This window comes from Clytia hemisphaerica, unplaced genomic scaffold (genome assembly GCF_902728285.1).
Source record: "Clytia hemisphaerica strain Z4C2 unplaced genomic scaffold, Clytia hemisphaerica genome assembly, whole genome shotgun sequence".
NCBI lineage: Eukaryota > Metazoa > Cnidaria > Hydrozoa > Leptothecata > Clytiidae > Clytia > Clytia hemisphaerica.
In genome coordinates this window covers 463,564-479,165 of record NW_027103905.1, presented here as the reverse complement: position 1 = coordinate 479,165, position 15,602 = coordinate 463,564, and the positions used below count along the sequence as shown (strand labels likewise).

The 15,602-nt window shown below is 34.8% G+C and overlaps 1 protein-coding gene across 1 annotated transcript; it reads left to right on the top strand.

Moving 5' to 3' along the window:
• The first annotated feature begins 48 nt into the window (after positions 1–48).
• Positions 49–7,047, top strand: LOC136809010 (uncharacterized). The gene is made up of 11 exons (XM_067065588.1): positions 49–103; positions 356–503; positions 749–925; positions 1,363–1,542; positions 2,134–2,328; positions 2,680–2,874; positions 4,331–4,396; positions 5,365–5,411; positions 5,911–5,955; positions 6,289–6,365; positions 6,902–7,047. The coding sequence occupies exons 2-11, from the start codon at positions 425–427 to the stop codon at positions 6,927–6,929; spliced, it is 1,089 nt and encodes a 362-aa protein (XP_066921689.1). The 5' UTR covers positions 49–103; positions 356–424; the 3' UTR covers positions 6,930–7,047.
• Positions 7,048–15,602: the final 8,555 nt, after the last annotated feature.

The following is a 15,602-nucleotide window of genomic DNA, read 5'->3' as shown; positions in this document are numbered from 1 at the left end:
AAAAATTATCTTATACTTAATTTTCCAGGATTTGCCTTTGAGTAGAGGAACTCGAACATGCCTTCAAAAGTACTCAAAAAAATCCCAAAAACTATTTGTTACGGTAAGATCTATATTATAATTCAATTGATTTATTCGTATAATTTTTTGCCTAACGGCATTCAAAACTTTAATTTTGGAATTCGGAACCCTTTAAAATTAAATTACTTATTAGGAGTGTCACAGCTTACGCCCAAGGGAGATTCTATCTTTTGAATATTCTTCAGAGCTATTATTTTTTTAAATGAGACACTTTACAAAGTAAGATTCTTTATGATTTTTTTTCAAAATAGTCATCTAATTTCTATTTCGTTAGGGCTATAAATTGGGTGCGTCTCATGCATCAGAAGGAAGGTATACGCCCGAATCGGTAGGCGATTCTGAAATGTCAAAGACTTCGACCCAGAAGCGTAAGAGAGTCATTTTGGAGTCGGAAAAATCAGACGAATCAGACGAAGAATTGGGTATAAAAATACCACTTTTTTTTGAAAAAAAAGAGCTTTTGACATATTTGAGTAAGATTTTACCCGCTTTATAACAAGTTAGATCATTTTGTATGTAGCTGATGATTGTACGCATAAAACTTAAAGTACTACAAAAAAATGAAGTTTTGAATTTTTGTTTAGTCACTTTTAAAATATAAAAACAAATTACAAAATTTCTTTGAGAACCCCACCAAAAACATTCCTTTTTTTCATCATTTTAACAGAAACTACAACGCCGCAACAAAAAACTAACTCTCCATCAAAACTAGCAACAAAATCTTCAACAACGTCTCCTGCTTCAGAAGGAACATGTAGGCCCGAAGACGATTTTGAAATGAGTCCAATGTCATCAGATCAACAATTGGGTGATGGATGGCCTGATGGAACGTTTGGTGCTTCTCGTAAATAGTGTTTTTCAATACATCAATTAAACTATGCAAAACACAAAAATTTAAGTCAGGTGACATTACAAGGGCTTGACCAATGAGAATCTTCGTGGGGTTTCAAAAGCAATAGAAACGATGTGTTTTGCTATCTTGACTTTATTGCTGGGAGAGGCTTAAGCTGTTTCCTGATCAACATTTATATATTTTTTTGTATAAAAATACCACTTTTTTTTTGAAAAAAAGAGCTTTTGACATATTTGAGTAAGATTTTACCCGCTTTATAACAAGTTAGATCATTTTGTATGTAGCTGATGATTGTACGCATAAAACTTAAAGTACTACAAAAAAATGAAGTTTTGAATTTTTGTTTAGTCACTTTTAAAATAGAAAAACAAATTACAAAATTTCTTTGCGAACCCCACCAAAAACATTCCTTTTTTTCATCATTTTAGCAGAAACTACAACGCCGCAACAAAAAACTAACTCTCCATCAAAACTAGCAACAAAATCTTCAACAACGTCTCCTGCTTCAGAAGGAACATGTAGGCCCGAAGACGATTTTGAAATGAGTCCAATGTCATCAGATCAACAATTGGGTGATGGATGGCCTGATGGAACGTTTGGTGCTTCTCGTAAATAGTGTTTTTCAATACATCAATTAAACTATGCAAAACACAAAAATTTAAGTCAGGTGACATTACAAGGGCTTGACCAATGAGAATCTTCTTTATAAAGGGGGGGATTCTGATTTTGGCCCTTTTTTTAAAGTATGGGGGAAAATGAAAAATTTGAAATTTGCTGGGGGAAAATAAAGAGGGGGGAAAACCATAAATTTAGGAGATTTTGACTGGGGGAACTCCACTGATCTCAAGGTGATCTTGTTGCAAAACCTGTTTAAGCAATAAAATCAGCAAATCTTTTGGGATAAACCAACTTTTCAATAGCACTTTCAAGGCTATTTTTTCAAGCTTTCCAAAATTTCAAACTTGATTTAAGGCATTTTTATGTTAACCATATGGGGAACCGCAAAATCTTCAAATAGCTGGGGGAATTCAAAAAAGAGGGGGAAACCGAAAATTTTTGAAATATGGTGGGGGAAATAAAAGAGGGGGGAATGGAGGAAATTTTGATTTTTAGTGGGGGGAACCAACCCAGGAGGACACTATGTCTAAATTGTGCAATCTCCGATGCGAAAGCATTACTTTTTATCATCTTTTTAACAGAAACTGCAACTCCTTCAAAACCAACGACAGAGCCCTCAACGTCCTCATCGCAATTAGCAACAACAGCTCAAGCACAATCGGTAACAGAATCTACAACAGTTCTATTACAACCAACAGCAGAAGCCTTGTCCCAATCAACAACTGAGTCCCAATCAACAACTGAGTCATCAACAATTCTCTCGAACACAAATATTAGTAAGACAGACCCTTTTTTAGTTTTATAACATTAAGCAATTACATGTTTTTTTTTTTATAAGCATAACGCTTATAAGCATATGAAGGCTCAGATTTGCAGAATTTCCTAAGCATAACATAAGCATATACGCTAGCCTGAAATAGTTTTCAAGTAGTCAATCTCTTTCTATTCAAAAAGGTTTGCAAGTGGTAAAGTAAAAAAGACATTCCACATTCCACTGCTCAAAAATTTAAATGCTTTTTGAATCGAATATTAACAAAATTTTAAAGATTTTAGCTTTAAGGAAATCTGTGGTCTAAATTGTGCAATCTCCGATGCGAAAGCATTACTTTTTATCATCTTTTTAACAGAAACTGCAAGTCCTTCAAAACCAACGACAGAACCCTCAACGTCCTCATCGCAATTAGCAACAACAGCTCAAGCACAATCGGTAACAGAATCTACAACAGTTCTATTACAACCAACAGCAGAAGCCTTGTCCCAATCAACAACTGAGTCCCAATCAACAACTGAGTCATCAACAATTCTCTCGAACACAAATATTAGTAAGACAGACCCTTTTTTAGTTTTATAACATTAAGCAATTACATGTTTTTTTTATAAGCATAACGCTTATAAGCATATGAAGGCTCAGATTTGCAGAATTTCCTAAGCATAACATAAGCATATACGCTAGCCTGAAATAGTTTTCAAGTAGTCAATCTCTTTCTATTCAAAAAGGTTTGCAAGTGGTCAAGTAAAAAAGACATTCCACATTCCACTGCTCAAAAATTTAAATGCTTTTTGAATCGAATATTAACAAAATTTTAAAGATTTTACTAAAAAATTTGGTTGGGTGAATCAAAAGCATTATAATTCTTAAGCATATAATAAGCATATTCTATGCCTGGATGCCTTGAAAGCTTAAGCATACTCGAGCCTGACCAAAGGGCATACACTTGCTTATAAAAAAAAAAAACATGTAGGGAAGTTTCTCAATTTATCATTCATCTTATTTCAAATTATGAATACTAAAAAGCTTCAGTGCCCTAAAACGTGGAATTTTATAATTCATAATCACTTAATTCGTATAATCATGCGCTCCGTGAAACTCAGGAAACTTTTTATTTTGTATCATAAAATCATATTCTGCGCAACTTGCTTCCCACTAAAATTTCGTTCTCTCAAGGTAATTTCAGAACGTTAAGTTGTATAATATTTATAATAGGTTTAGCAATGAGACCTGATGAGACTCTTTTTTGAAGAACGATTTTATAAACATTTCTTATAGAAGTAATTTCAATATATACCTTAGACATATATACCTTAGTTTTCTAATAGATTTAATAAGTCGTATTTTTCCCCAAGAAACAATTAAGAAAGTTGCTAAAAGGTCGCACAAAACCAAAATATACTATGTAGCTTTTCATTTGAGAACAACTTTTGGGTCCTAGTTCTACAAAAGTGCTGCGGGGCTTGAAGAAATATGGTATTGCTATTACAGTCTAATCTCTCTATCGCGACTACTCTCTTTCTCAAATATCTCTCTATCCCTTGAACATTTGCGGGCGCTCTAGGCAAAATTGCTCTCTTTATCTCGAATCTGTCTATCTCTATTTCGAACAAAAATCTTGTTCCATTTGACTATTTTTTCTATCTATCTCGAATTTAGGGTAGTAAAGGCTCTATCTAGACTTTAAAAAGCGATTAGAAATGCGAAATCGAACGTCAATAATTCGATAATTTCCTGAAAGTAACTGTTTGTACTGAAAAGAATTTTTGTAGTGGTTTTGTGCAAGCTTTTTGCAATAGGGAAAGTTATTTTATTTGAAATTGAAGTTGTTGTAAATCATAGGTTATTTTCTTTTATATCTAGTTTTCTCAATATCCTGAGTTTCTCTGTGCTCTTAAGTGTTTCCTTCACTTCATTGTTGTCACTTTTAATGATTTCATGATCACCTTTTTGAAAGGCTCATACCAAAGAGAACCCTGCTAATAATTTAAAACACTCATTTTTAACAGGTGCTTCTGGTGGTGCTGCGTGTGTTGATGCTTTGGAAGAGAAAAAAGAAGAAGAAAAAAATCCAGGTAATTTTAAGTGTTTCCTTCTGTCAGTTTTGTCAGTTTTAATGATTTCATGATCACCTTTAAATTACACCATTAAAAAACTCTCTCATAGGCCAGGTTTTCTAATTAGTCTGGGAGCAAAATCTAAAAGAAGCACTTTTGCTTAACCCAGGAGGTGAATAAGGTGGCTGTATATCGTTGGAATTAGAATTTCATGCTGATTTTAAAAACCTTTTTCTGATTGTCCCTTTATATTTTATGACAAGGGCTTCCACTTATAGTCAATCATTTTGATCTATTTTGACATTAATATGGCGAGGAAAAACTTTTCGCATTTACTTTATGATTTTTTTTCATTTTTTTATTTAACCTAAAACACTTCAAAGTGGAGAAAATACTTTGTAAAGAATTTGTTCTGAGAATTCTGATTTTCACTGAATAACATCAAATTCCCTTTTAGATAAAAACATTCCAAAGTATACGGTTGGATTCAGTTCTAGTCACTTATACAGTAGTTTTTTCTGATTTTTTCCTGATTTTCACCAAAAACCTCGGATGGAGAGCAAAGAATATGTTTTTCGATAATTTTTAATTTTTTGTCGCAAGCCCAATTTTATGACATCATTTTACAAGAAAAATTTAAATTCTAAAAGCCCTTACTTTCTGACAGTAACAATTTTACTAAAAACGGTAAAATTCAAAAATCACCATCATAGAGGAGTGCAAAGTCTAGGCTCGTATGCAAATTTTATTTTTATAATCAGCATTTCTTTCAAACGATATATAACAATTTTACTTCCTTCTGGGTTAAGCAAAAGTGCTTATAACTCGAGATTGAATTCTGCTCCCAGACAACTGTATTTCTTTCAAGAAAAGATCCATTTGTTTTGTTTTTTTAGGTTTGCGAATTTTTTAATAACATAATATTTGCAATTTTCTGAGGACGTGTTGATTCGTGTACTAGTAAAACATAGATTATTTTTTTATAGGTAACCCTGGTCGCAAAGGAACATCTAAATATTGCAAGTGTCGACGAGTAAGTTATAAGCTACAGTCAATTTCTTTATATTTAACGTTTTGGTCCACACTATGTATTCCTATCAGGGGGCGAACATACTACCACTGGACTAGGTCTAAATAACTTGAATGAAGAAATTTGACCACTTGACGATTTTCTATTCATTGAATCCTTGTGAAATGAGAACACATTCTTTTATATAAGCAACCTGTTTGCTAAGGGCTGAGGGCTGAGGGCTAAAAATAGGGTCAAATACTTTGGTTATCTCTTGAAGAAAATATATTTTGATATTCTATCAAATGGAAATAGTTTCACTCGCCCTAAAATGTACTTTAATAGGTATAATTATGAGGGGGACCTAGACAAATTTTCCAGAAATTAGCATGAAAGGCTAAGTAACCTTAGCCCTGAAATGAAAAATTGAGTTGTCTATTAAAAAGATGTATAATTGAATTGTTTTTCAAATTGAATACATACTGTTGCTTGGATAATTATAGCTTTTCTTAAAACTTTACAGACTTATAAAAGAAGCTACACCATGATGCATTGTTCTGGTTCCAATGTAAGTTCTTCTATTTAAATCGATAAATCGTTTTTAATTGGTTTTTAATACTTTCAAAGAAGTCTGTACTACATGGTAGGATTAGGATTGTTCCTTTGTTAGAGAGTTGTTAAAAAGTCTAACAAAAAACCCTATACCGGGTGTTTCACGAAAAAGTATAAGTGTTTGACTGTACACTCGTTTTAATGCTTTTTTGCCAAAAATCTTTTTCCAACGTAAAGGGAAATCACAGAAATCACAAAGAATGAACCATTATACACTGTGAGTTGAAGTCCCGGCAAATCGGAAAACAGTGTGGTCTCTTGCAATGAATTTTAATTGATTTTATCATAGTGTCCAAATCACAATTGGTATCATGCCAAATGCGTTAATATTAGAATCAAAGACATACCACCTAGAAGTATACCTTGGTGAGTCTTTAATTTCACTTTTACTTGCTATATTGAACGAGTCACACTTTGATGCTTGACATGATCGCTTCTACGGAAACACCCTGAGAATCTAGACGTTGTTCTTATTGGGGTATTTTCATAGATAATTTTTATAAATAATTACGTCATGATATCATTCATGAGTATGAGAAATTACGCTGTCTGCAAACCTAGCTTCAATTTTATCTTACAATTCAGCTCGATCTTCAATTCTAGAACATCGCTACTTAGAAAAAAATTCACCCAGTCAAAGGAAAGAGAGCAAAGTTTTCCTCTGATCGAGCCCTAAAATGCCTTTTTTTTTCGCTGCTTTCTCAGCTTAACTTTCTTTCAGGAAAACTTTTATCGATATCTTTTAACTGAATGAATATGTTCTTCATTTTTTTTCTCGGTGAGGTGGCGATTGTTTTAATTTTAACGAGAACTAATTTTTTCTTGCTACAATAAATCCTCATGAGTTACCACTTTTTCATTATTTGTTTCCAAAGCATTTATTATATTCCTTTCTTCTCTAGGTATTGTCCTTATTGCGAACAACATTAAGTCATATTAAATTTATTATTAGTTTATATTAATACATTTTATTCACGCTAATCCAAACTACTGTAACAGGTTTAAGGTGGTAGTACACTAAAAACTAAATCCCGAATCATAGTGACTCAATGACTGTTTAAGCCCTCCGGTGATAATTAGGTAATAGAATGAAGCTGAGAAAAAGTGTTTCTTTGTGCAAATTTGCCCTTTTCTGGTTAATTTGCGAAGAAAAAATGTTAACGTGATTTTCACAAAATATTGCTTTCGCACGCTGGCCAAGATAATTCAGGAACAACTGAAGTTATCGACATGAGATTTTCAGGCGACCTTTGCTCTACTAAAGTCTAGGGGAGGTGGACCCATTTTCTAAGCAAGCTCCGTTCCTTATTGAGATATTCGCCAAAAGCGAATCGCTTGTTGCGTTTTTCCACTTATTTTAGCGAAACCCCCATATTATTTAAAACGATATAGTTATCCTAACACATTAAAAATGGAAAATCCCTTTTATTCACTTTTAGTTTACAATATCTCAAGACGAGAGCATTTTCGGAAAGGCTAGTTATTTTTCTGAAGCAAGGCTACCGTATTTCCTCACTTAATTTTTGCGGTATTTTGCAAATTAATTTTTTCCTACTTTTTTATGTCAAATGTCAAATGAGTTAAAATAAAAAAGATTGACTTAGATTAGATAGAAAAAAATGCTTTTATGTGTACACCTTAAGCCATTATCGATATGTACTCTCGGGTACCTAATAGCCCCCTCGCTTATTAATTTTGGGAAAATGTTTTTGAAAGTTAGCGCTTTTGTTTTAATTCTGCAGTATGAGTCTCCTTTTTAAAAATTTTCCACCTATAGGATATTTAAAAAAATGCTTATTAAGTTTTGTGATTTTTCCACCCTCTCCCCTGCTTATTCCGATCCCCCGGCTATTAGGTACCCGAGAGTTTCTGTAGGAACTGTAGTTCCTATAGGAACCCGTCGGCGTATATGTTATATTTCTTTAGAGATTTTATATTTGTTTTAATGTGTTAATAGATTTTTAGGTTTATTTGTAAATATGATTAGTTTTGCTGACGCATTTTAACGATTTTTACACGACTGGAACCCCCTCTCCCTGGCCTGAGAGGGGGTGGCTAAAGGTAGCAACCTGCAAGGTACCTGATTTTAGCCTATGGCTAGGGGACTAACCATACAAGGGGTCACAATTTTTTTTTACATGGACCTAGGTAGATTCTAGATTGGTGGATGTTAGATTCTGTCTTTGGTTTGGTATTTCTTAGGGCATTTATTTTATTTAGCAATAAGCTAAACTAACTGTTGTGTTTGTTTGATTTTTTTTTTAAATATCTTTCATGAAACACAAAGAATGTGTGAAAAAATTTGACGTGTCATCGGCTTGGGGGTCACCTACATTTTTTTGAGGAGGTTTTTTCCTAATGCAATTTATAGTTTTTAAACTAGTTTTTATAACTCACTTCTTAGCAATTTTTATCTATTTTTATCTTTGATTGATATTTATTTGTACGCAAAAAAGAAAATGTTTATGTTTAAATTTCAAAAACCTTTGTTTTGGTCTTCTTTATCATAATTTCCATTTTATCCTTATTATAATTTATCGTGTGCATACCCGAAAACTACCTCCTACCTTTTTCGTACAAAAGTACCTAAAAAATGAGTTATTTAAAAATTCGCAAAAGGCATGCATACTCCCTTGAAAAAACCTGATTTTCTTTGTTTTTGACGTATTTTATTAATTGCATGATTGCATATTTTCTCATGCTTGATTAGATTCTTTTGAATTCTTGAAAATTATGCACATAATTTGATTATTTCCAAATAGAAATTTGGGGCACTTCGGTCCCATAATAAAATAGTGCAATTAACGATTAATCGCACTCCTCTCAACCAATCAGATTCGAGTAATTTTGCACGGCTGACGATTACCTTATTAATGTCTAGCAGATTGTATCAGTATGCAGTTTACTATTTACGAATTCCCCAGAAACCTCCAAGTGTAATCGAGTTTCTTTCGAAAGAAATCTTTTACATGATCCCCAAATGTATAACAGTAATTACTAAACTATTAATTATGGATATTTTTGTTGTGTTTTCAACGGTCATGATGCGGTTATATCAGTAGAATCGCTAGGAAATTCTGAGCAAGAATAGATATAGGTACCTTTTTGTATAAGAGAGGTGTACACAAAATAAATATAAGCACTAAAAGTTTGCGCATAATCGGGCTTGAAACAAAAGAATCTTGTCACAACACGCTAATCATGCAGATTTTTTATAGTGACAACAAAAGAATCCTATTTACTCGACATAAACTCCCTTAAGGGCAAGAGACCTGGTATATGACGTTTTTCCATTGTTTTCAAGAAGCTGTTTTTCCATCTCTTTACGTGTTCGATAAAAATCAAGAAAACAAAAATTTGTTCAATTTATTGTAAAAGCTTTTCGACTATCGTCATCGTCAGTACAGTAAAAAATACATCAAAAATACATCTCTTTACATTCCTCTGGTCCCATATCTTTCAAAAGGACTTTTCTGTTTGCCTTGAAATTTGACAACTTTCTTAACCTAAGGTTAAACTACCACTGTTGTAAAATTAACGTTGTTGCATAAGAAGAAAAAAAGCTCAATTTTTGCAATCGCAAAGTTTAACCGTTAAAAATGGCGAATTTTCAACAAAAAATGCATTCAAATATAGCGCTTTTGATTCTCTAAAACAAGCAAAAAAAATTTCGCAATTATATTTGACTATTAAAAGTTACAGACATTCTTGTTTCCACTGCCAATTATATCAGGATACTCTTTAGCTTATTTATTGTGCTTCAATAGGATTGATTTTCTGACTGACATTTTTTGATGAAAAGCGGGAACATCATTGCAAAAAAGATGCAATTGTACTGTATGAATACTTTTCCTGCTGCATCTTTCTTATAAAAACAGAACACTCAAGGGCTAAGAGATGGATTTCTCTTATGAACAGTTAGTCTAGCAAGCTAGACGACTAATTCAGACATATTAGAAATAAAGCAAAAAATTTTATACAAACTAAATCCCGTATCATTATTTGTGTTTATTATTAGTATTAAATGCATTATAAACGACTCCAGTCTAATGAACAGTTTACTTTAGTGGGATTAATCCCCGCCCGGCTTAGCGAAGTATTTCATATGAAAAATTGCTACTTATAATCTTAAAGAAAATTTCTTATAACTTTACTAATTAAAACAATGTTGTCCATTTTTTAAATCGCAATTCACCATATTGTTTTGCAGACCGTCTTGATAATTGAAAGCTATTAATTGTAAAGGATAAATACAGCAGCAAAATCGTCCAAATATCATCCAAATTTCACGGGTTTGTAATCAAAGAAAATAAATTTTCAATGTAAGGGGACAAAGATAGAACAAAGTATTTGCGCGCGCGATTTTGCATTTCTTTTTGTGTTTGAGTCAGAGAGTTGTTGTAATAATTTTTTTGCTCAGAATTTCATGCTCTATTAGATAGTGCCAATCATTTTCGTTTACCAAAAGGGAACTTATTTTGGCGATTGATGAATCTTTTTAATTTTGGCGGGAACTAATTTTGGTGAAAGACAGCGTAAATTTGTTCTGTTTTGCCTTGTTGTTTGAAGCTTTTTTGTGATCTCAAGGAGTTATTTAGGCAATATACCAACTAATTTTGGCGAATTTTGTCTAAATTCGCCAAATTCGCCAAAATTACTTCCCGCCAAAATAAGCTCCCTTAAGGTATTTTGACTTTTGAGTATAAGCTATTTCTCTACCCCTTATTTCCTCTTGAAGTTTTGCCTATGGCGTCTTTTGGTCACAAAAGTTTTCCCTGGTCGTCCTCCCTTTAAAAATATCTTGTGATATACTGTTCTTTGGAATAGACTAAAAATTGTTAGTTCGTAAAAAAGATGTCACGGAACCCCAGGCTTGGCCCCCTACTCTTTTCAAAAATGAATTGGTTGTAACTTTACATAGAGCTTATGAAAGTTTTGTTAACCGATAACTTTTATGCAAGCGGTCTTTTCTACACACGCTATCTAATTGTTTCATACTCTTAGGTGCCAAATAAACGGGGGGTTCGAATAAACGGGGGGGTTGGAAAAAATTTTCAAATCAAATAAATGGGGGGGTCCTAATTACCGCGGGGGTTGGAAAATGGACTTTTAAAAACCCTAAAAAGGGTCAAAATGGATTAAATTTAGGCTTTTTAGAGTAAAACAAGAAACTTTCCTTTTGGGAGCTGGGAATTTTTTCAAAAATTAATAAACGGGGGGGTCCTAATAACGTCCGGGGGGGTTGGAAAAAAATCGAAAAATTAACAAGCGGGGGGGCACGTTTATTTGGCACCTAAGAGTAAGCGGTCTACATAGACCAGAGTTACCCGCTACTGTCGAAGAGTTTGGGACTTGGGGTCTCCTAAACCCTGATGGAACTATAGTGTAATGATAGGGGAAAGCCAACAGTGTACAAATTCTTAATTGACGGTAAGGTTCTGAGATCAATAAAGTACTTTCAGATTCATATTTTTTTAATAATACACAACTAATACATAATATACAGGTGGTCAGTGACAGAAGCGTGGAGCTAGCCTGGACTTCTCAGGCCCTTTAAGTGGATTTCTTTTCGGAAAAAAAGTTGATTCTACTAACCATTTTTGAAACATCATTACTCTTTCAAAAAAAAATATTTTTAAAATTTTTTTTCGACTTCATGACGGGAAAAGATAGAATTTTAATATGGTTACAATGATACCCATCAAGTCGGTGAAAAATTTACATAGAATTTCATTAATGTGGAAAAAATCGCTAAAAAATACATAAAATGGCGCCTCCGCGGGATACAGTGTTGAGTATTTCACCTCAACTTTTGTACACAAGTAGTTCAAGCAGGTGGCTATTCAAAACTACCTCAATAGTGAAAGATATATTTGTAGTCTTTTCTCTATGCACGAAAGAATTACCAAAACTTCAGTATTTTCACTTGAGTTCGAATTTCAAGCCGTATTTTAACCATATTGCACAATGAAACCCTCCACTACAGAGGTACTTTCAATATGCCGACTCTCCTCCCTACTGCCTTGGAAAAAGAAAATCACGAATTTCCAATTTTGTATCGCGCGGAATGTAGGGAAAACATAGTTTCTCCGAGAAAATTCTCAAAAAATGGAAGGTACAGGCCAATGGGTAAACCTGTTTGTTAAAAATGGTTGATTGACAAGTAGATTCTTACGCAATAAGCCAGTAATCAAATTTAAAAGGAAGACGCACTTCTTTCGTTCTTTTGAGCATAAACCAATTAGCAAATTCTCTTATTTTTTTCTTAAAAGAATGTTTACAAGAATAAGATTTCGTTTATTAAATAACCTTTTAAAAGTGTTGCTTGATGCGTGAGGCCTTTTCATTAAACATACAACTCTGTCGGTGTTTTTTTAGACTGTACCAGAGAGATCTTAGATAAGAGGGAAAAGATAGTTTTCGTTTCAGAACCACTTAAAGGGCCTGAGTTCCATATATATTGTAAAAAGAAGCAAAGGGGATATATTGCCCGCCATCGTCTTGGGCATCGTCAGACATTAAGTTATCGCGTTCAGCACGAGTATTCAAACAAGTTAATGAATACCCATGTGTACACGTGTCATAGACCCGGTGGATCCCTATCCCGGTGAAAAAATAGGCCAAAAAATTGTCCCCGGTGGAAGAAATATCGTACAATTTCAACCCCACTGCGAAATTGCTCTATGATTTTATCCCCATTGAAAACTGAATGTAAAAAATTGCACTCCAAAATACCCATCCATTCCCACTGGAATTTTCGAGCTGGAAACAACACAATTTCTATCCCCAGAGGCATTTTGATAGAAATTTTCATCTCCACTGAGGGAAAAAGTTCTACCGGGGCACTGAGACAGGGGTGTTAATGAGTATTAAATCTTTACACTTCCAAAGAGCATAAGTTGTAAAGGTTTCGTCATTGGATTTAATTTCACTTTATCTTTGTTTGGCTTTACTTGCCCGTGATATTTATCAGTGTGTATTTATTGTATATTGTAGGTTATACTCTCTGCCACTCTTACCACGCTCACCACGCTTGCCACGCTATTTATCAGTGTGTATATATTGTATACTGTATAGTGGGTTATACTCTCTGCTACTCTTACCACGCTCACCACGCTATTTATCAGTGTGTATTTATCGTATATTGTAAGTTATACTCTCTGCCACTCTCACCACGCTCACCACGCTTGCCACGCTATTTATCAGTGTGTATATATTGTATATGGTAGGTTATACTCTCTGCCACTCTTACCACGCTCACCACGTTATTTATCAGTGTGTATATATTGTATATGGTAGGTTATACTCTTTGCCACTCTCAAAACGCTCACCACGCTCGCCACGCTATTTATCAGTGTGTATATGTTGCATATGGTGGGTCATACTCTCTGCCACTCTCACCACGCTTGCCACGCTATTTATCAGTGTGTATATATTGTATAAGGTGGGTTATACTCTCCGCCACTCTTACCACGCTCACCACGCTTGCCACGCTATTTATCAGTGTGTATATATTGCATATGGTGGGTTATACTCTCCGCCACTCTTACCACGCTCACCACGCTTGCCACGCTATTTATCAGTGTGTATATATTGCATACGGTGGGTTATACTCTCTGCCACTCTCACCACGCTTGCCACGCTATTTATCAGTGTGTATATATTGTATATGGTGGGTTATACTCTCCGCCACTCTTACCACGCTCACCACGCTCGCCACGCTATTTATCAGTGTGTATATATTGCATATGGTGGGTTATACTCTCTGCGACTCTCACCACGCTTGCCACGCTATTTATCAGTGTGTATATATTGTATATGGTGGGTTATACTCTCCGCCACTCTTACCACGCTCACCACGCTCGCCACGCTATTTATCAGTGTGTATATATTGCATATGGTGGGTTATACTCTCTGCCACTCTCACCACGCTTGCCACGCTATTTATCAGTGTGTATACATATTGTATATGATGGGTTATACTCTCTGCCACTCTTACCACGCTCACCACGCTCGCCACGCTATTTATCAGTGTGTATATATTGTATATGGTGGGTTATACTCTCCGCCACTCTTACCACGCTCACCACGCTCGCCACGCTATTTATCAGTGTGTATATATTGCATATGGTGGGTTATACTCTCTGCCACTCTCACCACGCTCGCCACGCTATTTATCAGTGTGTATATATTGTATATGGTGGGTTATACTCTCTGCCACTCTCACCACGCTTGCCACGCTATTTATCAGTGTGTATACATATTGTATATGATGGGTTATACTCTCTGCCACTCTTACCACGCTCACCACGCTCGCCACGCTATTTATCAGTGTGTATATATTGTATATGGTGGGTTATACTCTCCGCCACTCTTACCACGCTCACCACGCTCGCCACGCTATTTATCAGTGTGTATATATTGCATATGGTGGGTTATACTCTCTGCCACTCTCACCACGCTCGCCACGCTATTTATCAGTGTGTATATATTGTATATGGTGGGTTATACTCTCTGCCACTCTCACCACGCTTGCCACGCTATTTATCAGTGTGTATACATATTGTATATGATGGGTTATACTCTCTGCCGCTCTTACCACGCTCACCACGCTCGCCACGCTATTTATCAGTGTGTATATATTGCATATGATGGGTTATACTCTCTGCCACTCTCACCACGCTTGCCACGCTATTTATCAGTGTGTATATATTGTATATGGTGGGTTATACTCTCCGCCACTCTTACCACGCTCACCACGCTCGCCACGCTATTTATCAGTGTGTATATATTGCATATGGTGGGTTATACTCTCTGCCACTCTCACCACGCTTGCCACGCTATTTATCAGTGTGTATACATATTGTATATGATGGGTTATACTCTCTGCCACTCTCACCACGCTCAATGCATTATGCATGTGCATATGCATATACCTCAATCGTTAGGGGATGAATGAGATTTTCTATTATATTTCGTTGTAAATAGCTGAAAGAGCTCTCGTCCAATCAGATCACACATTCAATGTTGTTCTGGATAACCCGTTCTAAGAGATGAGTGAATATAATTGTTTTTAGTTTTCAAGAGAAGCAAATTTAATCTTTCTTCTACAAGATTACACTTTAATATAATGCCAATTATGCATGTAAGTTTTTATTTAATACTTTCTTTTTGCATATGTTTTGCATACTTTCTAAGGGAATTTCACCACGGCAATTCGGCAACCATAATTTTTGCATACAATTCAATATGGCGGACGCAAAGGCGAAAAGGTCTATTGTGCCATTCTTACATTATATTGACATTTGTTTATTGTTTATATTTTTCAGAGTTAACTAACATATTTACAAGAAGAGGTTTTATTATATAGTTGCATTCAATCAAGGACTTCGATTTGATCTTCCCGTTTACTATTTTGTCGATACATGTTTTTCGTCTTTATGAAGAAGCCTATAATAGCTCACCTAATCTTCATTATGTCCTGTTTTCAGTGTTCAGTCAGTCTGGCTTCCTCAGCTTTAGTTTAGCTGTACAGTAAATGACAGTCTTTTTATACTATTTAACGAAATTTTAACATTTTTCCAACAGGTCCAAGCAACCAGG

Excerpts from the sequence above, each read along its gene's own strand:
- LOC136809010 (XM_067065588.1), top strand. The coding sequence starts at position 425 with ATGTCAAAGACTTCGACCCAGAAGCGTAAGAGAGTCATTTTGGAGTCG. Across the intron at positions 504-748 it reads CGAATCAGACGAAGAATTGG|AAACTACAACGCCGCAACAA; the intron begins GTATAAAAATAC and ends TCATTTTAACAG. Across the intron at positions 4,397-5,364 it reads AGAAGAAGAAAAAAATCCAG|GTAACCCTGGTCGCAAAGGA; the intron begins GTAATTTTAAGT and ends ATTTTTTTATAG.